Source organism: Schistocerca serialis, chromosome 7 (assembly GCF_023864345.2).
Source record: "Schistocerca serialis cubense isolate TAMUIC-IGC-003099 chromosome 7, iqSchSeri2.2, whole genome shotgun sequence".
Lineage (NCBI taxonomy): Eukaryota > Metazoa > Arthropoda > Insecta > Orthoptera > Acrididae > Schistocerca > Schistocerca serialis.
Window position 1 is genome coordinate 435,464,777 of NC_064644.1, and position 25,805 is coordinate 435,490,581.

Sequence of the window (25,805 nt, forward strand, 5' to 3'; positions counted from 1 at the left end):
ACACTGAAACTAGAGAAGCTCACTGTCCTTGACAAGCAAAATGACAGAACAAGAAACGGCCTGCTACAAACAAGAAACGGCCTGCCACACAGTTCAAGAATTTATTGAGAATAATCAAACCGTTCCATAGCACCAGAGGGCAGAAGAAGCCCGCACACGTAACACAAGGAATAAACTCGGTAGGAACTACGCCAAAATCGTAGAAACTGACAAAGGAAATACAAATTTAATCTTGAAAGAATCATCACAAATAGAAAGCACTTTACACTGTTTTGAAGCCGAAAATGTAATAGCAGTTCCTAATGATCCTTCATAAAGAATCTGAAGGTGAATTAAATACGCTAAGGTGACAAAATTTATGGGGTACCTCCCAATGACGTATCGGACCTCCTCCAGCCTGTAGTACTGCAGCAACTCGATGTGACATGGACTCGACAAGTCGTTGAAAGTCCCCTACACAAATACTGAGCCATGCTTCGTCTACAGCCGTCAATAGTTGTGAAAGTGTTGTAGGTGCAAGATGTTGGGCCCGAACTGACCTCTCGATTATGTCCCATGAATGTTCGATGGGACTCATGTCGGGCGATCTGGGTGGCCAAATCATTGGCTCGAACTGTCCAGAATGTTCTTCAAACCAATTGTGAACTGTTTTGGGCTCGTGACTTGGTGAATTATCATCCACAAAAATTACGTGGATAGTTTGGGACATGAAGTCTATGAATAGCTGCAAATGATCGCCAAATAGTGGAGTATAACCATTTAAAGTCAATTATCGGTTTATTTGGGCCAGTGGATTCAGTCCATTGCATGTTACCACAGCTCACATCATTAAGGAGCACCACCAGATTGCACAGTGCCTTGTTAACAACTTGGGTTCATCGCTTCATGGGGTGCGCACCACACTCAATCCCTACCATCAGCTCTTACCAACTGCAAGCAGTAATCATCTGACCAGGCCACAGTTTTCCAGTCGTCTGGGGTCCAACCTATATGGTCACGAGGTCAGGAAGCGTGCTGCAGGCTACATTGTGTTGTTAGCGAAGGTACTTGCTGCGGTAGTCTGGTTCCATAGCTCTAAACTCTAGATTTCTCCGCACTCTCCTATCGGATACGTTTCTCATACTTCGCACATTGATTTCTGCAGTTAGTTCAAGCAATGTAGCTGTTATGTTAGCAGTGATAACTCTACGTAAATGCCGCTGCTCTCAGTCGTTTAGTGAAGGCTGTCAGAAACTGCGCGGTCCGTCTTGAGAGATAGTGCTTGAAATGTAATATTCTCGGCAAACTTTTGACCCTGTGGATCTCGGAATATTGAGTTCCTTAACGATTTCCGATATGGACTGTCCCGTGCGTTTGGCTCCAACTACTGTTTCGCGTTGGAAGTCTGTTAATTCCTGTCTTGCGTCCATAATCACATCTAAAAGCCTTTCACACGAATCACCTGAGTGGAAATGACAGCATTTGCCTTGCCCTTTTATACCTTGTGCAAACGATACTACCGCCGTCTGTATACGTGCATAAATCTGTACCATGACTTATTCACCTCAGTGTATATCTGAAATAAAGATATACAGTACTTCAAAAAATTCCGATCTTCAAGCTTTGTCAACTCAGGAAAATATTGTTGTCTGGAAATTCTTCGAATATTAATTTAAATGAGTGTTAAGAAGTCTGTCTATAAAATATTAGCCTGGAGCATAGCCTTGTACGGAAGCGAAACGAGGATGATGAATAGACGAGAAGAAAATTATGACAAGTCCATCTATAGTAGAATGTTAGACATCAGATGGGTAAAGAGAATAATAATGAGGACGTGCTGAATCGAACCGAGAAAAATACATTTATGGCCCAGCTTGACTAAAAGAAGAGATCATTTGATAGAAAATATCCTGAGGCTTCGAGAAATCATCAATCTGCAAATGGACGGAAGTGTCCAGTGTAAAAACTGAAGAGGGACACCAGAGCTTCATTGAAGTAGCCAAGTTCAAATGGTTGTATGATTTTACACTTATGCAGAAATCATCAATCTGCAAATGAACGGAAGTGTCCAGTGTAAAAACTGAAGAGGGACACCAGAGCTTCATTGAAGTAATCAAGTTGAAATGGTTGTATGATTGTACACTTATGCAAGTGAATGTAGAGAATACGCTACTGTGAAGACTCGCATTAAACCAGTACGCCGATTAAATACGACAGCGAGAAATAACTGTTGATACTAGCACCGAGTGTCGATTCTCTGCTAGAATTCCTATATTCGGGAATAATTTTCTGGCGCTACAACTGTACTGTATACAAAGGCATTAGTCTACGAATAGCCTCACGGATCTTTCGATGCATTTATAAAAGGTGATTCCGTGATGATCTTACAAACTTTCAGGGATAATTAGAACGATAAATATATAAATTTGAGGTAATGTACGTGGGCTCTGAAACAACCTAGTCGATAAGCGAAAGTCGTACTGATACCTGCTGCAAGCTCTTCGCTTTCCATGTTTTCTGAGGAGGCAGTATGGAAAAAAAACGAGAAAAAAATGTCAAGTAAACATGGGCTCTAAAATGCATAGCTTAAGAGCTATGAGGACTTATTTATCGATGCTACTCTGAAACACATTTCCTCTACTGAACAACTGCTCATAGCTCTTAACGTAGCCCATGGTTATTGGACATTCGTTTCTTGTTCTGGTCCATCCTACCTGTTCCCAATACAGGGAAATTAAAGAGCTTGAAGTATTGGAGAGGAATCAGAATGATTTTTGCTTACAATCCTAGACTCTGTGGTTGATGAGAAACTGGAGACGGTATGCACCACTTCATTTTGGCTTATGTGGCGGCATATTAGGGTAGTCTGACATGGGATGTCAGTGTGTCTACCAGGACTGACAATGTTTTCCTGCAAAACAAAGAAAATAATAATTACGTAATTTTAATTGGAAGAAGTGATAATTAAAACATTATGAGGACATCACATATTGCCAGCTACGCCTTTTGGTGGGATGTCGCACGAGAAAATGCAATCCTTCTCAGAAAGGGCATCGTTTCAGTTGAGATCTGTGTCTCTGCGAGAACTGGTAATTTATTAGTGTCAATAGATATGGAATCACACCATCGCTTGTATGAAATAACGTATAGACGAGTGGCAGCAACACGAAGAACCGATTTTATTTAGCAAACGCACAACAGTCCTAACCTTGCCGTAGTTTTTTCAAACACATAGTGAAACGACTGCCCGTAACTGGACAACTAAGAAGGATACAAACAGTTGATTCATCGGGAAATCTTAAGATGACACATTGAAATGCCTAATTTCCACCATATCATACACCTGGTATGCACCATAAGAACAGTAGTGAGTGACGTTAACGTTTTCCGATCGCATTAAGAAACTTTTCACGCACTGGATTCATGACTGAATCGAATAGAAAGTAAGTGAGTAATAGAGTATCAAATTACACTCCGATATTCGCCGTAGAGAAGATTCTACAGCAGGTGTAAGGGGTGTCTAGACTGGCTACCAGTGAAACGGCAAGGAATTTCTTGGTGCGCATTCGGAATGCCACGGCACCAGACTTAACTCGCGTCGGCTGAAGATTCGAAAGCTTGAGCGTTGCGTCCTGATGAGCTTTATTCAGCACCGAAAATAAAGTTAGGCGGTGGGACGTCTTTGGAATCTAATTTACTCCCGTAACTTAAGAATCTGCCGCTAGGGGAATTCCTACTGCGGCGTTCGTTCCTGCCGGCCCCATCCACTTCATGTGGAGCACAAACAATGCCTCACAAAAAAAAAAAGACACAACGTCTCTTCAGTGATAATCATCAATCCATACATATGCCAATATCTATATTTGTTTCCGTATAGCGGGCTGGAGTGGCCGAGCGGTTCTAGGCGCTACAGTCTGGAACCGAGCGACCGCTACGGTCGCAGGTTCGAATCCTCCCTCGGGCATGGATGTGTGTGATGTCCTTAGGTTAGTTAAGTTTAAGTAGTTCTAAGTTCTAGGGGACTGGTGACCTCAGAAGTTAAGTCCCATAGTGCTCAGAGCCATTTGAACCATTTCTCGCAGTGACTGACAGCGTACTTACTGCACAATACAACACTGTTACCTTGTGCCTGAAGAATGCTCAGTTTTGTGTCAGGTTTTGCTTGAACTCTCTGCAACCTATAGTGCGATTCAGATCAGTGGGCACCTGACATTTACGGGAGGTTTGGCCACCGAAGGCCACACTACGTCAGGCCGGAGGCTCTACTGTCTCCACCATCAGCGTTATAGCAGTCAACGTGCTAAGGTCCTCATATGGGTGCTTGTGTGAACTACTAAATTAATGGACCGGGCGTTTCACTGAAATACGATAACACTGTTGCGGTAATGGGATTTTACAATTAGCGTTTGGTGCATTAGAGGTAATACTCATAGGCATAGAGTAAAAAAGGCAAGAAATATTAGAAGTTAATTAGTATTTAAAGGACGTATATTGCTGACGCTATGGCTGTGTGGTAAGGAGTGAGACTGTGGGTTCAAATGTTTGGTGTTCGACTCTAGGAAAGTGACGATCTTTTCATGTTTCACATGCCACTTCTTTCACCTACGACAACGGTTTCAACGTGCAAATGTATCTTGGTTACGTGTTCACACTGAACTATAAGTTTCCCCACTCCCTATAATTTGCCAAGTGTCGCAAGAAGGCAGGTCATGCCACGTCCAATAGGATTATGCCACGCAAAGCGCTCTGATACCCAAACCAACCTTAAGCTATGTGACAGGTTTACTTTTACTACGACTGTCAATTGACTTTCGATGTAGCTGGTTTTTATTTCCTGGCAGTGCAGTATACGTGAGTTACTTCGTTCGTGGTTTAGGGATAGCCAGCCTTCTGAGATATTAAACCTAAGTTTCTTGAGGATACACTGCGGGCTGCATCCAGAACGCAATATAGCACATTCTCCTGCTGTTCATGTCACGTTATGGAAGTGTGCTCTTCCAGCAAGACAATGCCAGTACATATTTCCAAAGTGCTGCTCAAGTCATTCGTCAACGCCCTTAGCCAACATTGCGCCTCACTGAAAATGGGAAGGAGAAGGAAGGCATTCTGGTCTGGCATATATTACCAGCAGTATGCCTTCAGCCACGTCAGCTGGTGGTAGTTGTGGGGAATACTATTTCCCTAGATATCAGGCAGTTGTAAAGGGAATTGTGTACAATCAGTCACAGAGTAAATGGTACAAATCTTTGAAATACAGAAATAAGCCGAAATGTTTTCACCATGTCCCTCCCCGACGTCTCATGGTGTCTGTTGATGTTGCAGATACGTGATGCCTTGAGTATATAAACGGAGTAGAGACTTAGGGATTATCATTTTATCAACGCTACGGGGAAGAAAATGCGTGAATTCACTGACATACGTGACTATAATAAAATAATTATGGCCATTCACCTGTGAAGCAGCACTCGAAAACGGAGAAACTTGTCGGCTGTTCCCGTGACACTGTCGGGAGCATCTATGAAAGTGTTTAAGGACTGTCAAACCACGAGCACACAGCAAGCTGTTGGACGTCCACACCTCATTACAGAATGTGGAGTCTCGCCTGCTCTGTAAAGCAGTATACATGGCGATCTGTGAAATATCTGATAACAGGTTACAATGACGTTGCTGGCACAAACGGTATGAAGTACAGCGTTCAGCACGCACTGTTGAACATGGGACCTCACAGCAGACAGCACCTACACTTAGGTGACTAAAGTCATGGGCCTCCCATTGCCCGGCGTAGTGCACCAACTCGACGAGGCTTGGACTCAATAAGTCGTTGGAAACCCTGCAGAAATATTGAGCCATACAGCCTACACAGGGTGATCCATTGATCGTGACTGGGCCAAATATCTCAAACGAAAAAACTACGAAGAACGAAACTTGTCTAGCTTGAAGGGGGAAACCAGATGGCGCTATGGTTGGCCCGTTAGATGGCGCTGCCATAGGTCAAATGGATATCAACTGCATTTTAAAAAATAGGAACCCCCGTTTTCATTACATATTCGTGTAGTACGTAAAGAAATATGAATGTTTTAGTTAGACTACTTCTTTCGCTTTGTGACAGACGGCGCTGTAATAGTCACAAACATAAGGCTCACAATTTTAGACGAACAGTTGGTAACAGGTAGGAATTCATTGCTACACGCGTCTCAGCTAAATTTTTTACACCGCCCTGTTTTCGGCTGAAAAGTTTGTTCGCTCTTTTGTTTCAATGACTGTAATTAACGTCAGTTTTCCCTCATTTTGCTCTTGTTGCAGGCAATTCCGTTAACGATATTTTAAGTTCATCAGCACCGCGAATTTCTGTGACTGAGTAGTGACAACTTCCTCTCTAGTTCTTTCCCGTCGGAATGCTAATCTTCAGCTTGCTGAATTGCGCACAAGCTCTTAAAATCTTTTCTCTTGTTACCATTGAGGCACATCTAATCTGATCAATGTTGCTTCTAAGTTATTGTCAAGTCGTTATTTCGTAAGAGACAGTAACATTTAAGAGAATTTTTGTTATATAATGAAATTTACTTCATGCAAAGGCACTGTAATAAATCCAGTGGTATAAATTCAATATTTTACATCAAGCCTCTCAAGCTCATTTTCAGATGCATCAGCCAATAGTTTAAGAACTATATGTGCGGAAGAATTTAAGACTGGGTTTAACGTCCCTGTCGACATCGAGGTCATTAGAAACGGAACACGGAGCTCGGGTTGTGGCTCGGGTTGCGTCAAGAATGGGGAAGGAATTCGGCTGTGCCAATTCAAAGGAACCATCCCGGCAATAGCCTGCAGCGATTTAGGGAACTCAGGGAAAACATAAATCTGGAAGACCGGACAGGGGTTTGAACCGTCGAGGTCCCGAATTCGAGTCCAATGTGCTAATCAATGCGCCACCAAAAATATGTGAGGTACGACTAAAACTTATGTCCGTCTCTATTTGCAGGCGTTTCCATTGCATTATGTTAAATAAGTTATTTTGTTTGGTTCCAGGGCGAAATTCCTCCTACTTAAATTAAGCACAGCGCGGCCATTGCATTTAGGGGATGTGACGCCATTATCAGTGAATGTCACAGAAGGAAAGTAGGTGGTAGACGTATTACCGCACCATTTCTAGCAGTTTTCAAACCAGAAGCCTAAATTAAGGACACTAGTGGATTATATATGTACGAGGGTCGGAACTTTAATAGTGGCAACAATTTATTTACAGCTCGTACAAAATAGATACGTGTTTCAAAGTTTTACTACCTTCAGAGTAGTCACCAGCATTGTGTATAACCCGCTGCCAGAGATATGGAAGTCGTAGGATACTCTTAGGAGTGCCAGATGTGTTGACAGTTCGAGCGATGTGGTCTATTGCCCGACGAGTTTGCAGGAGCTCTAAAGCGAATACCGTGAAGTGTTTCCTTCAGTTTAGAAATCGAGTTGAAATCACGACGGCTTAAGTCAGGGGAGTTTAGTAGGTGATATAGCACTTAGCAGCCCCATCAGCCAAACAAATCAGTAACAGCTTGCACTGTACATACTTGAGCATTGTCCTGCAAAATGTTAGTCAGGTCCTTCAGAAAGTGTCATCACTTCTGTCTCTAAACTGGTCGTAGGTTGTGTTTCAAAAATGAACTGCATAGAAACACTGGTGGCCTGCCACGAACTCATCTCCTGTGCTAACCTCTTCATCTCGGAGAAACACCTGCAACCTACGTCCTTAATTATTTGCTAGATGAATTCCAATCTCTGTCTTCAGCTGCAGTTTTGACCCTGTAGAGCTCCCTCTAGTATCATGGACGTTATTCCGTGATGTCTTAACAGACGTCAGATGTCCTACATCCTGTCCCTCCTTCTTGTTAGTATGTTCAATATATTCTTTTACTCCGTGATTCTGCGGAGAACCTCCTCATTATTTACCTTATCAGTCCACCTAATTGTTAACATTCTCAAATGCTTCAATTCTCATTCCGGTTTTCCCACAGCATATGTTTCACCACCATACTATGCATACTATAAATTCTTAGAAATTTCTTCCTCAAATTAGGATATATGTTTGATACTAGAAAACTTTTTTTGGCCAAGAATGCCTTTTTTGCCAGTGATAACCTGGGTTTATTGTGCTGCTTGGTATCTGAATTCCTTAACCTCACCTACTTGGTGATCATCAGTCTGATGTTAAGTTTCTCGCTGTTCTCATTTCTGCTACTTCTCATTACTTACGTCTTTCTTCGATTTACCCTCGATCAGCATTCTGTATTCACTAGACTGTGCATTCCAATAAGCAGATTCTGTTCTTCTTCTTCTTCACTTTTGGTGAGGATAGCAATTTCATTGATATTCTTTCACTGTAAATTTTGTTCCGCTCCATACTACCAGACTTTAAAACTCAGTCGACGCCTCATACTGTCATTAAATTATAGCAGCATTATGTAGTCATTAACTGATGTAACAGGCAGTCGTAGATTCATCTCTGCAAAGCATAAAATGTAGATTTGGTGACAAATGGTTACTCACTCAAAATTCAAATGGCTCTGAGCACGATGGGACTTAACTTCTGAGGTCATCAGTCCGCTAGAACTTAGAACTACTTAAACCTAAGTAACCTAAGGACATCACACACATCCATGCCCGAGGCAGAATTCGAACCTGCGGCCGTAGCGGTTGCGCGGTTCCAGACTGTAGCGCCTAGAACCGCTCGGCCACCCCGGCCGGCGTTACTTATTCTTTGAGAAAATATCTCTGCTCTGTCATAGAAATAGAAAAAATAGAAAGCGGTATTGTCCACTTCAGGATAATGAAACTGCAAAGAAGGAATAATAATTCAGAAGAATACAATCTCAATATATACAGGGTGTTCGTTTATTATAGGTACTAAAAATTGTTTTGTAATTTAATTATTAATGTAATAGACAATCGAATATTAATCTCTTGAAAACATAAAATAGAGTTTTTGTGACAAAGAGATACTTAACTTACGGGGAAATAATACATCTCTGTCATACGAATCAGACAAGTTTCGTGTACTTCAATGAATTATATTTCGAAACCATACTATCGAAACAGATATGTAATAAACATTCAGAGCAGGATTTATCTCATGGACATCTACTTAATGCCACTGTAAAAATCGTGGGATGCATCTTACGTCCACGCTGAACATCAAATGTGTAAGATACTGTCATCTATTTTTACATCAATCATATGTGAATGAGAAGAATTCTGTTCTGGACAACAAATTGCCTGGTACGCAAACAACCCCAAATGACACTACCGAACCACGAGTAGCCTCTGTGTCGCGTGTAATACAGCAGGGTCGTCGAGGATGAAATCAATCGCATGAAATGATATAAGCACATTACGTTAAGATACGTTGAACATTTCATATAATGAGTATGTTGTAACATCGACTCCATTTCCACAACGGTGCTCTTCATAAATGGGCTGTGGGAGTATCTCCATTAGCGCTGTTTGAAAATCATATGCAGGAACATCAGTGACAATGAAAGCTTGAGTCAAGCTTTCAGAAATGCCCAGGTATTCTAATACGAAAATTCGATCATACTCAGTGTTTTTGACTACTGTATGTACGAACGAAAAGGGCGACTAGGGAAAAATACAATCAGATAATCTTAATAAGCGTATGTCGCGGAACCAATGGTTCCCCCTACATCAAGGTCGCGCAGATGCACTCCCTCCAATATGTAACACTGTTAATGTCTAAAGCAATCTATATTTCAAAATATTGCAAGTGAGGCGTAAATTATAGTGATAAACTAACCTCCTTTGATTTTATCATGATGGCGCATACGTAACTAGTAATAAATACCATGACCTCCCAAGTACCTCCACTTGAACTTTTGGGATGTTTTTGTGATGGGATATTTAAAAGCTTTGATACATGGAGGAGGGGGCCAAACAGCGAGGTCATCGGTCTGTATGAGAAGACATGCTGAAGGCAGTCTTCACGTGAACGGTGACTGTATGAAATACTTGGAGGCGCTGTTGCAAGTGTACTCAGTGATAATACGCGGATTGAGGAAATTACTCAGTCGTAATGCGCCTCATTGGTGAAATCACTGGTTTTGGAATCTATGTTTATTAGGACTATATTGTATCATATGTCTTCTACTCGCCACTTTCCTTAGCACCTATAAGAATCGAACACCCTTTATATATTAAGACTGTTTGCTTCTGAATTATTATTCCTTCTTTGCAGTTTCGTTATCTTGAAGTGGGCCATACCAGTTTTATTTCTGTGACGCAGTAGAGATATTTTCTCAAACATTGCGTAACTATTTATCACATAAACTGCATTTTATGCTTTGTAGTGATTAATCTATAACTGTCTTTTACATGAATTAATGGCATCATAATGATACTATAATTTAATTTGCCATTGTGTCTTTACTATGTCGCTGACTCTTGACATACTAGTCTTATATTGGACTGCTTGAAGTTGTCGAAAGTAGTTACAAAGATCAAGGATAAAGATAAATAAAATAAAAGGAAAGCGTGGCTTCGGCAAGTCTATTTCACAAAACAAGGGCATATTCAGCTACGGACTCGCCAGTAACATTATCCTTAAGAAGTAATGGAGACCATCATAGACAAAATGATCGTGTCGTGGTCAATTATCTCCCATGATGTTGTCCTATACCTCTATGACTGGTATTACTTTGATTCACGACATTACTTGTAGAGAAAATTATTGAAATTTTTCGAAATATACGTCGAAAAGCTCCCAAGCACTGAATTACAAAGCACATAGTGTTTAAGTTATATTCTACTCAATCAGTTGTGGGAGTAACAAACCACAGAATATTTAACCTCCGTTCTCAGCAATCAATTCCTGGACATTAACTGCCATGCGTGTGGTCTGGTTTCCGCATCTGACAGCGATTTGGAGCTCGCAACTATTCACGCAACACAGAGGCTAGACACCGCCACACGTGTTCGCGTTTCGTGGCCAACACGCAGTGTATGTAGCGACTGGGTATGTGGCGTAGACCCAGTGCCGTTTCCACATTGAACAGCGTCACAGTACCTTCCGCCACAACAGTTATTAGATTATTACTACCTACATCTTTTCCGTTGGTCTGCTCTTAAGCGCTTTACTTGTAGCTATAGTACTGTATCTTATGGTAGGAACAATTATGTCCCTGTACCGGATACCTGTTTAACCTACTGATGATGTCATAACTGCTGGACGTCTGTGCTAGACCGGATCTCGAACTCAAGATTTTTCGCTTACCGCAAGCAGTCGTATTATGCTACCTAGGCATTTCTGAAAGCATGTCTCGAACTTCCATTGTCACTGGCGTTTCTGCCCAACATTTGCGAACAGTAGTAATCGAAGTACTCCCATGGGCTATTTGGTAATAGCACCAGTGTGGAAATGGGTTTGGTGTTATTACATGCTCATGACCTCAAATGTTCAAGATGTCTTAATGTAATGTACTTGTACCGTTCCATGACACTGCCTTCATCCTCGTCGATGCTGTTGTATCACACGGGACACTGAGGCTCCACTCAGTACAGCAGTGTTAGTTGGGTTGCTTGCACGGCAGGTGCTAACTGGCCAGATGGGGAATGGCTAAGGCCGCATTCCGTTCTGGCCTACCTTTACGACCCTAATTTGCACTGCCTGTCATTTGAGCGGAAATAGAACTTTGATTACCTTCATTCTCCCTGCCGTGTATTTAAGTAGGCTGCACGGCTCAGCAAGCAGAGACGACTGGCGAGTCAATCGGCGTATCCACTTGTGGAGCCGACGCGCAACCTTATAATTACGCGCCCCCAGGGGCTCAGCATTCATTTGCTGGGTACGGGCTTGGCGACCCCGGGGTTCCTGAGCTGGGGACTGGTAAGCGCCGCCAGTCCCCTGTCACCGTAAGCTTTTAGCATACTTCAGCGACCACCGTGCGGCGCGGCGGCGGAACGTTGTGTGTCTCAGGGAATGGGGATCTTGTCTTGACCGCCCGGATCGCGAGGATAGAATGAACCTCTATAAACAACCCCTCAATCTCAAGGTGTGCTGCGCGCTGATGAGATGCATGGCTGTTCAGGTGGAACAGTCGTTAGCGGGCAACCTCTGGGGAACCTGCCGCACCTCAGTTGTGTAAGGCTTACCTAGGCATGCGGGGCTCTGTCTAATTGTACTTCTAGTTCCCTAACTGCTCGTGGGACCGAGATGGAATCCTCGAACTTTTCTTCTACTCCTCCCAGAGGAAATGGTGGGCCGCTGGTAGGTTCTAACACCCAATCTAACAGGAGGGCTCGTGTAGCCAGTCCTCCTGATTCAGGTAGTAGTAACAGAACGCATGCTGCTTCGCAGAATGTGTTTCTCATAATTAAAAGAAAAGATGGGAATTATGAAAAAGTTTCGCCATTTTATATACAGAAGGGCTTAGAAGGTATTGCTGGCACGTTAAAGTGTGTAAAGCGCTTGCGAAATGGCACCTTGCTGGTTGAAACATCTAGCTTCCAGCAAGTCCAGAACCTTCAGAAGGCACAATTTCTTCGGGAGTTCGCGATAGAGACTGAATTTCACAACACCTTGAACTACAGCGAGGATGTTGTGACTTGAAGAGATCTCGTTGACATTCCCCAAGACTAACTGAAGTCTGAATGGTCCCGGGAAGGAATTGTCGACGTGTAACACGTTATGAAACGGGTGGATGGTGCTCTCATGAAATCTGACTCATTCATCCTTACGTTTAACAGCACCAAATTGCCAGAGCATGTGAAGGCAGGTTTCATACGTCTCAGTGTACGGCCTTATTACCCCAACCCCATGCGGTGTTTTAAATGCCAACATTTTGGCCACACTACTCTCGGCTGTAAAGGGGAAGCCACTTGCGGGAAATGTGGTAAAGCCGCCCATGAGGGAGTTGGTTGCTCCTCTCCTCCCAAGTGTGTCAACTGCTCCGGGGATCACCCTGTGTGGAGTAGGGAATGCAGAGTTTTCCTTGAGGAACGGAAGATCCAGGAACTTAAAACCACTAAACGCATCCAGTATGGTGAGGCAAAGAAAATCTACAAGTCCATGCAGCCGCCCACGTTCGCTGCCTCCTTTTCTTCCGTTCTGAAACAGCCAGTCTTGAAAACCGATGCCGCTACACAAACGGAGGTTGCTACTGTCAGCACTAGCACCTGCGTTTGTCAATGTGCATGTGCTGCTGCCGTTCCTGTGAAGCCTGCTGCTCCCCCCCGGCCTTCTGACCAGGCCGTGGTATATGACATCATGGAACTTCCTGCCCCTTCCCGGGTCCAGTCTTGCGCACTGCCCAGCGTTGCTACACCCCCTACTGTTTCTGAGGTTTTGGCTCCAATGCCACCTCAGACCAGAAAATCTAAACCAAAGCCAAAGGTAAAGACTCACCCACTGAAGGAGACTGAAGTTATACAGTCAACTGATGTTGATGTCATTCTCTCTGACGTCTCTCTCGACTCCTCTTCAGAGGCGATGGAGTTTGATGTCAGACTGGGGCAATCATCTCGCCCCAAAACTGAGCCTCCACCTGTTGTGGGCTCACCTCCCTGACAGAAAGTGAGAATGAAGGTACTCCCACCCTGACAGATGGCTCCCATTATACAGTGGAACATGATTGGATTCCGGGCACATGTGGAGGAACTTAACCTCCTAGCACGGCAACGTCCCCTGTGCTTGTGTTTACAGGAAACGGATTTCAAACCTTCTGATGCTCCTGTACTAAGGGGCTATATGTTATATCGCAAAGATGACCTGACTGGAGAAAGGGCCAAAGGTGGAGTCGCCGTGTTTGTCAATAATGACCACCACTCCTCGGCTTTCCCCCTGGATACTGACCTGCAAGCAGTTGCAGTTGAAATTCATTCACGTCGGAGGCTTACCGTTTGCTCCCTTTATTTACTCCCTCTGGATGCAGTGAACTTCGAGGCTCTCGCAGATCTTATCGACCAACTCCCCCGCCCATTTCTCCTCCTGGGAGACTTCAATGCCCATCATGTCCTGTGGGGCTCCACTTCTCTTTGCGCTCGAGGTCGAATTTTGGAGAGCCTCCTAACATCTCAAGTGTTGTGCATCCTCAACACAGGTACTCCGACCCATTTCTCTACTGCTACTGGGTCATTCTCAGCCATTGCTCTCCAACCCTCACCGACTCTGTTCACTGGGAGGTCATTGACGACCTTCATTCCAGCGATTACTTCCCCATCCGCATTCATCTCCTGGATGGTGTATTGCTGGAGGAGAGGCCGCCATCGTGGATGATTGGCAGAGCAAACTGGCCACTGTTCACTCGGTTGGCTGTCTTTAAACGCCACAACAGCGTACAGGAATGGGTGGATCACATCACACTTGTGATACATCATGCTGCTGACCTGTCCATACCACGGGTTTCTGGCCGTCTTAAGCGGTGCCTTGTGCCTTGGTGGACAGAAGAGTGCCGTTCAGCCATCCGGGACAGGCGTGCGGCTCTTCGACGATTTAAATGCCGTCCAACAGCGGCCAATCTTACCGCCTTTCGAATCGCGAGAGCCAGGGCACGCCGTGTCATTAAAGAGAGCAAGAAAAGGTCAGGGCAGGAGTTCCTGGACTCCATCAACCGTTCCACTTGTTCCACAAAAGTATGGGAAGCCATCCGGAGGATTTCCGGTAAACGCAGCCGTTTACCAATAGCTGCAGTCCTGAACCAGGGATACTTCCAAACGACACCCAGAGCCATTGCTCATACGCTGGCAGAGCATTTTGCACAAAGTACTGCCACTGCAACCCAGGATCCAGCGTTTCGTCGCTACCGTGCGACTGTCGAAAGAGCGAACTTGGACTTTCAGTCGAACAGTTCTGAGGCCTACAACTCCCCTTTCTCCATGTGGGAACTTGAATCGGCACTTAATGAGACTTCTGACACTGCACCAGGTTACGACCGCATCTGGTAATCCATGCTGCGACATCTGCCAGCGGCGTCAAAGGAAATCCTCCTTGAATGTTTTAATCTCATATGGCAGACAGGAGTGTTGCCTACCTCGTGGAGGGAGGCAATCCTCATCCCTCTCCTCAAACCAGGAAAGGACCGCACATGTCCCAGACCGCCTTGACAAGCTGTGTCGGAAAGACCCTGGAACGGATGGTTAGCCGTCGTCTGGTCTGGCTGTTAGAGACCAGACAGCTCCTTAGCCGCTTTCAGTGTGGATTCCGAAAATTTCGCTCCACAGTCGACAATCTGACCCTCCTGGAGGCGGCTATTCAGCAGGCTTTCCTCCGTCAGCATCACTGTATCGGTATCTTCTTTGATATCAGTAAGGCATATGATACTACTTGGAGACACTGTATTCTAGCACAACTGCATCAATGGGGCTTTCGTGGCCGCCTCCCCATTTTCATTCGATGTTTCCTGTCTCAGCGGTTTTTTCGGACCCGCGTTGGTAACACACTGTCTGATCGCTTTGAGCAAGAGAACGGTGTCCCCCAGGGCAGTGTTTTAGGCGTTACCCCCTTTGCCATAGCCATCAACAGTATAACGTCTACAGTGAGGAGTCCAGTACAGTGCTCCTTGTTTGTGGACGACTTTGCTGTTTTCTGTTCCTCCTCCAGTGTTGCAACCGTGAGCCGTCAGTTGCAGCTAACAGTGGGGCGGTTAGAGGAACGGGCTGCAAAGACGGGTTTGCGGTTTTCTGCCGATAAGTGTGTTTGTGTTCATTTTAATCGTTCTCGTCGTCTTTTTACTTTGCCTGCCTTGCATATGGGGGATACTGTCCTACATTTTAGAGGCACAGTGCGTTTTCTGGGCATAATTTTTGACTCCAGGTTGTCATGGCTGTCACACCTACGTGACTTGAAAGCCAGAACTCTGAAGGCACTGAACATAAGTGCCTCAGCCACAGATCTTGGGGAGCGGACAGGGCGCGTCTCCTTCAGTTTTATCGCGCTTTTGTGCGTTCACGGCTGGACTATGGGTGCACGGTGTATGGGTCAGCGAGGCCGTCTTATTTGCGGATCCTTGACGCTGTCCACCATGCTGGGATCCGACTGGCCACTGGTGCTTATCGGGCCGGTCCCGTACCCAGCCTCTGTGCTGAGGCCGACGGACCGCCACACTAACATCCGGCGGCAGCTCCTGCTGGTGCGCCAGGCTTGTAAGTTTCTCGCGGCTCCCAGCTCGCCTGCTCACCATCTTGTTGCCCATCCACCTCTGGACCGCCTTTTTTCCCGCCGTCCCCAGGCTACGTTGCCGTATGGGATCCGTGTGCAACGTGTGCTAGAGTCCCTCGGTGTGGAGTCTGTACAACCCCAAATCCTGGGTTTTAACCGCCTGCCACCCTGGTTACTGAAGAGGCCCGGAGTGATTTTAGATTTATTAACTGTAGATTGCACTCCTGCCACTGTTTTTAATGCAGCATTTTCTGCCATTGTATCTGAGCACCACGACCATGTAGCTGGATCGAAACAAGGGGATTCCGTTGGTTACTCAGTTGTTTTTCCGGATCGTGTCCTCGAGGTCCGACTGCCTCAGACTTTTACTGTCTTTGATGCAGAATTGTCTGCGATCTTGCGGGCACTGGAGCAGATGAGGCTTTCTTCCTCTCCTAAATTTCTTGTTTGTTCCGATTCACTCAGTGCCTTTCACTCATTGCAACGTTTGTATCCGGCAGACAAAATAGTCCACACCATCCAGGATGCCCTCCTCCGACTACAGCGACTGGGGAAGGTTGTAGCTTTCTGCTGGGTTCCGGGGCATGTCGGCGTTGCTGGGAGTGGCGAAAGGGCAGATCTCGCAATTAAGGAGGCGTGTCTCGCCCCACAAGTATCTCAGTGTGCTATCCCCTTGCACGCACTCACCTCGCTGTAGAGCTCACGAGTCATGCGTCAGCGGGAGGATGAGTGGCTGGAAGTGACGGACAATAAGCTCCGTATATTCAAGCCCACAACGCGTGTGTGGTGTACTTCCTTTCAGCCCCGTCGACGGGACGAGGTTCTCCTCTCGCGGCTTCGAATAGGCCACAGCCCTATGACGCACGGCTTCCTGCTCCGGCGAGAGTACCCTCCAATGTGTGGTGCTTGCGGCGCCCAGGTCACTGTGCGCCACGTTTTATTGGATTGCATTTTATTTTCTGACCAGTGGGCCGCAGCTGACTTGCCGGCGGACCGGCCATCTCTTTTAGGCAACACTCGGATTAATGTGGTTAAAGTTTTAAAGTTCTGTGCCATGTCAAATGTTTTTACAATGCTTTTAGGGAGAGGATTTTAACTTGGTCACTGTGTGACAAGCTCGCCCATATTTTATGTAAGTGACCAGCCAATGAAAATTTCCTGTGGCATTCTTGTTGCTATTTTTTCCATTTCCTTAGGTTTTAATTTCTTGTGCATTATTTTCCATCTTTTCCTGATTTCTTTGAGTGAGTGCTTCACTTTTATTAGGTCTGTCCACATTCGTTCCTTTTAATGTGTGTCAGGGCGCTGATGACCTCGACGTTGAGCGCCCATAAGCCCCAACACACCACAACTAGTTACGATAAGTGCCAATGGAGAACAGCTTGCAACCAGTCGTCCACCAGGTCGTAGCATCGTCATCGGACTTCAAAAAATTTCTTGGAAATTTCTACCACTCAACATGTCAGACAAAACAGATACCATTCAGATTTACGCATTTCTGTAAAAAGAAGAGGACGGCTCTTTGAAGCTTTTTTCAGCGCGAATCCACAAATTTCGCCAGAACTCCTACGACGATTTGCGAGGACTGTGTTTGATAGTCAAGGGACGCTGTATTGCAGCGTACGGTAATTTGGAAATTTGAATCGGTGAGAAACCGTGTCCGTATGGCCGAAGCAGTTAAGACAATCGCTCATGAGAAGCGGTAAATTGGAATTTAAGTCCCGGTCAGGTACAAATTTTCAACTTTCGCCATTGCGTTACCACAATGACCGTGCGGCTAGCCGTCAAGATTTCCCACACATTGATTCCCTTTCCTTCCACTTCTACATTTCATATTTACTAGAGTGACACTTGTCAAACATTATATCCGATGTCGGACTTCTTCCAAACGAGAGTTAACTACTGTGACCACGGGTTGGTTAATACCTGCTGTGATCTCTCAGTACCTGTATAGTCGTAGTCGCCTAGGTAGAACTGGTACAATCACTGGTATGTGCGTTAATGGCTGTAGTACGCTGAGACCTAGCAAACCTCACTTCCAAAGTGTACCCGCAACATACCAGAATAGAGCTGTTGTTTTTCTTTTTTAGTCTACGAAGACTGTGCTCTACTTGCTGTATCACATTTTGACTCTGTTGTTACTCAGCAGGTGCTTTCCAAAGGTGCCTTTCAGCCAGCCGCAGTGGCGGAGTGGTTCTAGGCGCTTCAGTCCGGAACCGCGCTGCTACTACGGTAGCAGGTTCAAATCCTGCCTCGGGCATGGTAGCGTGTGATGTCCTCAGGTTAGTTAGGTTTAAGTAGTTCTACGTCTAGGGGACTGATGACCTCAGATCTCAAGTCCCATAGTGTTTAGATTAAAAAAAAGAAAAACAACTTTCATCACTCTGCTGTTACTACTTCAGCAGATGAAATGTCTGTTGAAGCAGAGATATCATTATACCATCGAAAACCCCGAAGGAAAGTCTCTGAGCGCAGGCCATGTGAGCCGGCTGGAGTGTCCGATCGGTTCTAGGCGCTTCAGTCTGGAACCGCGCGACCGCCACGGTCGCAGGTTCGAGTCCTGCCTCGGGCATGGATGTGTGTGATGACTTTAGATTAGTTAGGTTTAAGTAGTTCTAAGTTCTATGGGACTGATGACCTCAGAACTTAAGTCCCATAGTGCTCAGAGCCATTTGAACCAACCAGGCCATACAGGGAACGTGACATCAACATGTGTTGGCTTAAACGCTGGTAAAAACTCTTATAAGAACAGACACTTTTCCTCAAGACCGTGGAAAAGAGACGACCTGTTCCGGGTGTGTTAGGCGGGCCGTGATTTGGGCTGTGGGGTTGGTAACATAAATATACTGTATGTTACGAGTGGTGGATGTAAATGTTGCGATATCTAGTGAGACGAACGCACAGTCATTAAAGTCCCGTTCTAGTACCTTCACGATATGCACGTTGGGGTATATTGCGTAAATAGTAAATGCTTAGTGGGTTATGCGTTTTTCGCAACTATCTCTACTCTTTGTATTAATTATCGATAAAAACAAAGCCTTATTTTGGCAGTATCGTAGTTGGCGAGTAACAAAAATCTGGCGTTCGCAATTGCCTTATCAGAGTCAAACCTGTTTAACGACCGATTAGTAATACAAAGTGTGTTCAGGACCATATGCACATGAATGCTTTTCGCGACTTTTTGTTTTTTCTTTCTTTTTCTTTTTTTTATAACATCTTATACCATCAGTTTGCTTTCTCAATAATTTTGTAGACTGTTCACCAGCCATACGTATTAGCACGTTTTGTGCCTTTACCTTCTGGACCTGTCTCTCCATGTATTTGTTGTTTATTTTTATCCCTTCCAGATTATGTCTCATGGGAGTCTTACATCGAAACCAGCAACAACGCACACTAAAAATATTACAAAAACATTCAAATTAGTAATTTTCATTAATAATAAATGGTATTAACAGCAAAGACTACAATAAAGGCAATTAAGAATGAATACTGATGATTAGTTTAGCACATTCGAAGCTGTGTGTAGGATCATCAGATGCGGGAGTGATAGTGAAAGAGGAGAAGATCCAAATGACAGTGACAACCGCTAGTAAGAGAGAAAATAATTTCCATAGAGTACTCTCTAGGCGAAGGGGTGGAAAAGCTTGTGAGATGGTGGGTTGAAGGGAGTGAGTTGCCGACAAATATATGGAAGTATAGCTACTATGACACAACTGCGGCCTTTAGCTTTCTTTTAAGTTTGAATGGAATTAAATGTTTCTGGTAGTTTGTGGAAAATTCTTCCAAAGCCTGATTTGTGACACAGAAAATGACCATTGAGGAAATGGTTGTGTTACATAGGGGTAAACAGAGGATTTTACTCTATTGAGAACGAGTATTTCTGTTGTGCTGTACAGGTAGTAGTATAAGGTCCGAAGATAAATGAGAGGGGATGCAATGATTGAGGAAACGATAAAGCAGACACAAAGTATGTCAGTCTCCAGACTTATCGGCGTGTAGCTATAGTAACTGTTCATGGACAGGATGGTGTTTCCCAAATAGGGTATGTCATAATTTCTTCGCACTCAAGCATTCATTCCCAGTTCCGACCGGCGTGAGCTCTCACATGAAGATCTTGAAGAAGAACACTATAATCAATTATAGAAAGTTTAGTGATTCTACTACTTATTCTTTCAAGCTCGAGAGGAAATACATTTCCATCTTCCTCACAGAGAGGAGTTGTGTATTTAGTCTAACTGATGGTCCAGTATTATCTCCAAGTTCTTTTCAGAAGAAGAAAAAGTTATTTCTGCGCCATTTAGATATAAGGGTGGAAGAGATTCTCTGAACTGAGGGGTCTTCTGTGAATGGCTAAGATTGCTTCCATCTGAGGTGGAGCTACGTTTCAAATCTATGATTTGCGTCCTATCTCGTGAGACAAGTAATAAAAATTTACAAGTTGGATGCCTGTGCGCAACATTTGCTTTTTCGAAGATCGTTAGCGCATAAGTAATATCTTCAATAAGAGCGAATAGCAGCTGTGCTTTCTGTAGTTGGAAACCCTACTGACTTTGTTAATTTGGGTTACGGTACAATGATTTATACAAGAATGTTTAGAAGTTTCTTCAAGCAACGTCAATAATTTTCCGTATCTTTCCTTCCATACTCCCCAAGCTAGTCAGTACATATATTTACAATAGCTAACACTATGCACACCGCAAACGGAAATATAAATGTATTCCGCTTTCAGTGTTCCAAGTAAGTCGAATCTACGAGATATGGAACAGAGAGGGAACAGAATGCTCGTTGCATACAATCACAGGTCCGACTGAGAGGGTTTCGTATACAGGACATAATTATGTCAGTCAAATCATATGGAAGTTAAATATTTTCATCGCACAAAACGCTCACGGCATTCAGATAACGCCTCATTCAAGTCAGATTACTGCCACATACAAGCACTTTATTTGAATTCAATGTTCAAGTGCGGAGATGGCCTCATTTGTTTCAAATTTAAGTTTAAGCATAGTGTGCCAACTTCCCTTATGGTGATATGGAGCTGGGCGGTAAGCTATATGTCCGTCAGCTCAATTTGGAGGTAACAAAGAATTACATCTAAATTAGTATTCAAGGTGCGAAGTCTTGGACTCTCTTTAAGAACTCATGATGAAATGTTTCAGTATTATTACTGAAACGTAGTCAGCCTTGGCTGATCAATAAAAGACTGCCGTAAGAACTCGACAATGTTCAATGGCATGAACTTGAATCTGATATTTCGGTACGATTAATATTTATTTGGTAACATCAGTCTTGTTTGCCATGTGTATTGCCAAATTAAGCTCCCTTTGCATTAAAAGTTGAGCTCAAATAATTGGAAAAAGCACCCATAAAAGAATTTGTCATTGCTCCATTTTCCATTAACTCAGTTTTTCCTAGTGGCAGTTTTAAGTTCAGTCAGAATTTACCGTCATTCATCAGAAAATAAGTGCATCGTATCGTCTTTGTGGCGCACGAGCGCACCCCATGCGGTGGTAGGCAGGTGCTTACCAACTCTCGGCGACCCAGAGGTTTGATGCTGCCTCCAGTGGCGCAGCGTGCACATCACCAGTGCGGCACAGTACACCGCCAGAGCCAGCCTGCAACAGCACACAATGCGCTATGGTTCGTGTCTCCCATGGTCTCAACATTTTGGTCATATCCCTACGAACTAGTAAATATGAAAACTTGAGGTCTGTTTCCACTCTATATAATTCAATAGTGAGACCAATAGTGACTTCTGTTATTATAGAAGAAACTATCAACCTCGATTGCGGTAATCAAACCAACCTTTACTAGGTTTCCGCCCCAATAATTGAGCCTTCTTCAGAAGATATACCTGAATCTATAATTTGTCTAAGATGGCATGGTCTAGGAATAAAACTAAAACTTCTGAATAGGCATGGTCTAGAAATAAAATTAAAACAACCTGAATACGCTTGTATATTAGATTATCACGATTGCTGACTGTGCTGCAATGTGAAAGTACAAAAATACTGTAATTAATTTATTTGTCCTGACAAGATCAGGACCATCAGGCCCTCTTTTACATCTGACCACATATTATATCTTACGATGTGTTCATTAACAGTCACAAGTTATCTTAAGTCTTACATTTAATACGAGATCAACACCTACACTTAGAAATAATTATACATAACGTAAGTGGTGGACAGTAAGAGAAGCTGTAGGAGGAAACAATCTCATGTCAGTTTATAAAAATTGTAAGCACAAAAACTAACCACTTAAAATCAATTTGATAAGGGCCCTGGAATCATTAGATGTGGCAAATGACGTTGGACAGTGATAGAAATAGGGATGTGATGACAAGCAAATAATTAATAGTGGAGAAAGGTAGGTCCCTTGTCTAACTGAGAAATGAGAATATAAAGAAGCCTAAGTAAAAGATACCAGAAGCATTTGTTTTACTGTTTGATGGCAAAAGTGGCAATTTTGAATTTCTAAGAGAACAGTTTTTACGTTGACAGAAGGAAAAGCATAAGTATTTTCATGAACGTAACAGGGCATTGGACTGTACGCAGATTGCATGATAGATTGTTGTAGAGGCAGGCAGCAGTAACAAAGAAGTTTCTTTGATGAATGGGCACAGCTCGAATATTACGTAAGTGATACCTTGTGTAGCACCTATGATGAAATTACAGGTGCCTGATTTTAGATGGTTGGTACTGGAATGCATGTGTGCTGAGAAGCCAGTGGAGTTACCGTAACAGATGGTAGTCAGATAACTTTGTGGGAACAACCGTCGTAACCAGCGTCAATGAACGAGTGTTATAGATGTAACGAAAACAGATATTCAAGGTTAGTTTTAACTAGATTTGTAAAACTACGTCAGGCTACCACAGACTACCACAACTAAGCGTAGGCTACTATAGTGTTCCGAGTAGCTCTGTTCAGTTAAGATCGAACCTGCGTTACCTGTACGTTACGTGTGTTGCAAACTTACCGGGCGTTGGCTCATAACGATCTCTTTGTTTGCGTATGCGATATCTTACTAGATTCCCTAAAAACCGAAAGCGGGTTCCGTCTGGAAACTGAATGAGGGTATATAAATGGCCGGGTTGTCTACGGGACATCTTTGTTCTACATAGGTATCCTCACGTCTATTACTTCAGAATCAACAGTATCTATAGTAAAACTAAAACTGAAAACGTTTAATTCAGGTTATATTCGAAAACTGTTGACTTGTAACATGACACAGAGTGATGTTGTAGTAAAAATAAAGAAAACAATACCGATTTATCGTACAGCGCTTGAAAACGCAATTTCCTCAACAAGAAGGTAAAATAAAAATGAACCACAAACAAAAATATATCGAATATAGTTTCAATACTTCTTTAAACTTATATAAAACATGTTTGTCTTCCGGCCGTTGTGACCGAGCGGTTCTAGGCGCTTCAGTCAGGAACCGTGCTGCTGCTACGGTCGCAGGTTCCAATCCTGCCTCAGGCATGGATGTGTGTGATGTCCTTAGGTTAGTTAGATTTAAGTAGTTCTAAGTCTAGGGGACTCATAACCTCAGATGTTAAGTCCCATAGTGCTTAGAGCCATTTTTGAACCATGTTTGCTTTATTCGTAAACAGTTTTCGTATTTGTCAGTAATAACGAGAAGTTCTTGCCTTTGATCATGATGAAGTACTTCTTTTGAATATCGAATGACGACATTAATTATATATAATTTTATGTACGGTGATTTGAACTGTACTTGCATCAAAAGCAATTACTTCGGTTACATTAAAGTGCAAAAGTTACACTATAAGCTAATTTTATTACTTATAAACGGCAATTTACGTTCTTCAAAGTTATATACTGCACTATCACTGAACAATGTGCGGGTCTGATTATGTGCAAGGCAAATAACCAAACAAACAAAAATACGAATATGTTTCTTCCCATACAAATTCGACCAGTACAACCGATAATCCTGTTGTGTCGCTCCCACCGACATAGGGAAAACGATGATCAAAGTTTACAAAAGTTTATTGACAACGAAAGGAAATGTCTGCTTATGAGATAGTAACAAAGCCACAATTTCGGTGTCTCACAGGTATGATGACTTTGACAATATGGCGATTCCACAGTCTGACATAGTAAACCATTTAAGATCTTCACAGACAAACAGACTTGTATGGAAACTATTCCAAGTCCACTGAAGCTGTCCTGAATAACGGCAGCTTAGGAACCGAAGAGTCTTTCCTGGATACAGTATTATTGCACCAAGGGAAAAAAACGATGAATGCTAAATACAGCAGCGTCGGTCCCACGATGGACTTTGATGGCATCCTAAGACGACGAGATGAATAGCACCAGCCTGGAGGCTTGGAGAGGCTGTCGAAGCCGGAGGAACTGACCTATGCAGCTGTGGGGCCGACCTTCACAGCGGTCAGTGGCGGAATACTCGTGGCACCATTTTCTGGTCACGATTGTGGTGGACGAAAATAGGTCCCTTGGAAGTAGTGGCCTGTGCTAGAGCGTTACTGTGACAGGGCGAGTTTTGGACGCCGGGGCATGCAGGGGCCATGTAGGCTATATGCGTGCCCGAGATGCCCGAAGGGTTGCCGATCGGTTTTGCGAAGTTCTCTCGTATAGCAAATCCTACCACTTTCTACGTCATTTTTGTGGTGTACCAAAACTACCGAACCGTATTTTGATACAGCTCAACTCTGGTTCTAACCATCTGATGTTTTTAGTATTACTGCTTTGTTGGATTTCACCGCACGAGTTAGGTTCGGCAGGACGAGTGATTGCCACAAGTATACGTCTCAAATTCTGCGGAAATATGTTTCGAAACTTTTGAAAGCGACAAAGGCAAGTAGCAGCCTCCCTTCATTTGGTGACAGTATCATTTGCCTTGTTTAGATGTTCGTGTAAAGTTACACAGAAAATATTTTAAGTTTTATGATACAGTATGCGGTATTCTGGAGGCGATTTGGAGGCAAATTCAGAGCTAAATAATTTCGGATAGTGTAAGGGTGAGATGAAAAGTAGTGCCTTTGAATTTCTTATTTTGTTCTCAATATCTGTTTGGGTATTACATGTCATGTTCATTACTTGGCAAACTTCCCCGTTTCACTGACGCAAGTTTCAGTCCTCTGCGGCTAGAGAGCTCCGAATGTATCGTGTAACATTGTGGTGTGTAGCTTAATCAAGCGTGCCGTAATCAAGCTTCGAATTGGAATAGTTCGTCCACACATGGAGTGCGCCTTCTCCTTCAGCACTGCGATGCCAGACCTCACACGAGCGCTGCGACATCTGCAACAACTCGATGATTTGCTTTCACTGTCATCAGTCATCCTCCACACCTCCACGACTTGGCTCAATCCGATTTTCATCTGTTTCCAAAACTTAAAGAACCTTCGAGGACTTTACGTTGATAGCGACGAAGCAGTGGTAACACAGGTAAGGTTGTGGCTCCGTCAACAAAGTCAAATATTCTACAGTGACAGTATCAAGAAAATGGATTCTCGTTGGGAGAAATGTATTGGTTGCCAAGGTGATTATATTGAGAAACAAATATGTAGACACGACGAGTGAAGGCTTAGATTGTTAATGAAGTTTATTCTATCTAAAAAGCTTCAACAATTTTCACATCAAGAATTCGGAAGTATTGTTTTGCAGCACGCTCTCATATGCTACATTT

At 43.7% G+C, this 25,805-nt stretch overlaps 1 protein-coding gene across 1 annotated transcript in view; it reads right to left on the reverse strand.

Moving 5' to 3' along the window:
• Positions 1–25,805, reverse strand: part of LOC126413138 (O-acyltransferase like protein-like) — a 343,086-nt gene that overhangs the window by 123,050 nt on the left and 194,231 nt on the right. The window contains exon 4 of the mRNA XM_050083031.1: positions 21,659–21,747. Coding sequence (XP_049938988.1) covers positions 21,659–21,747 — 89 coding nt within the window. The remainder of the gene's footprint in view (positions 1–21,658; positions 21,748–25,805) is intronic.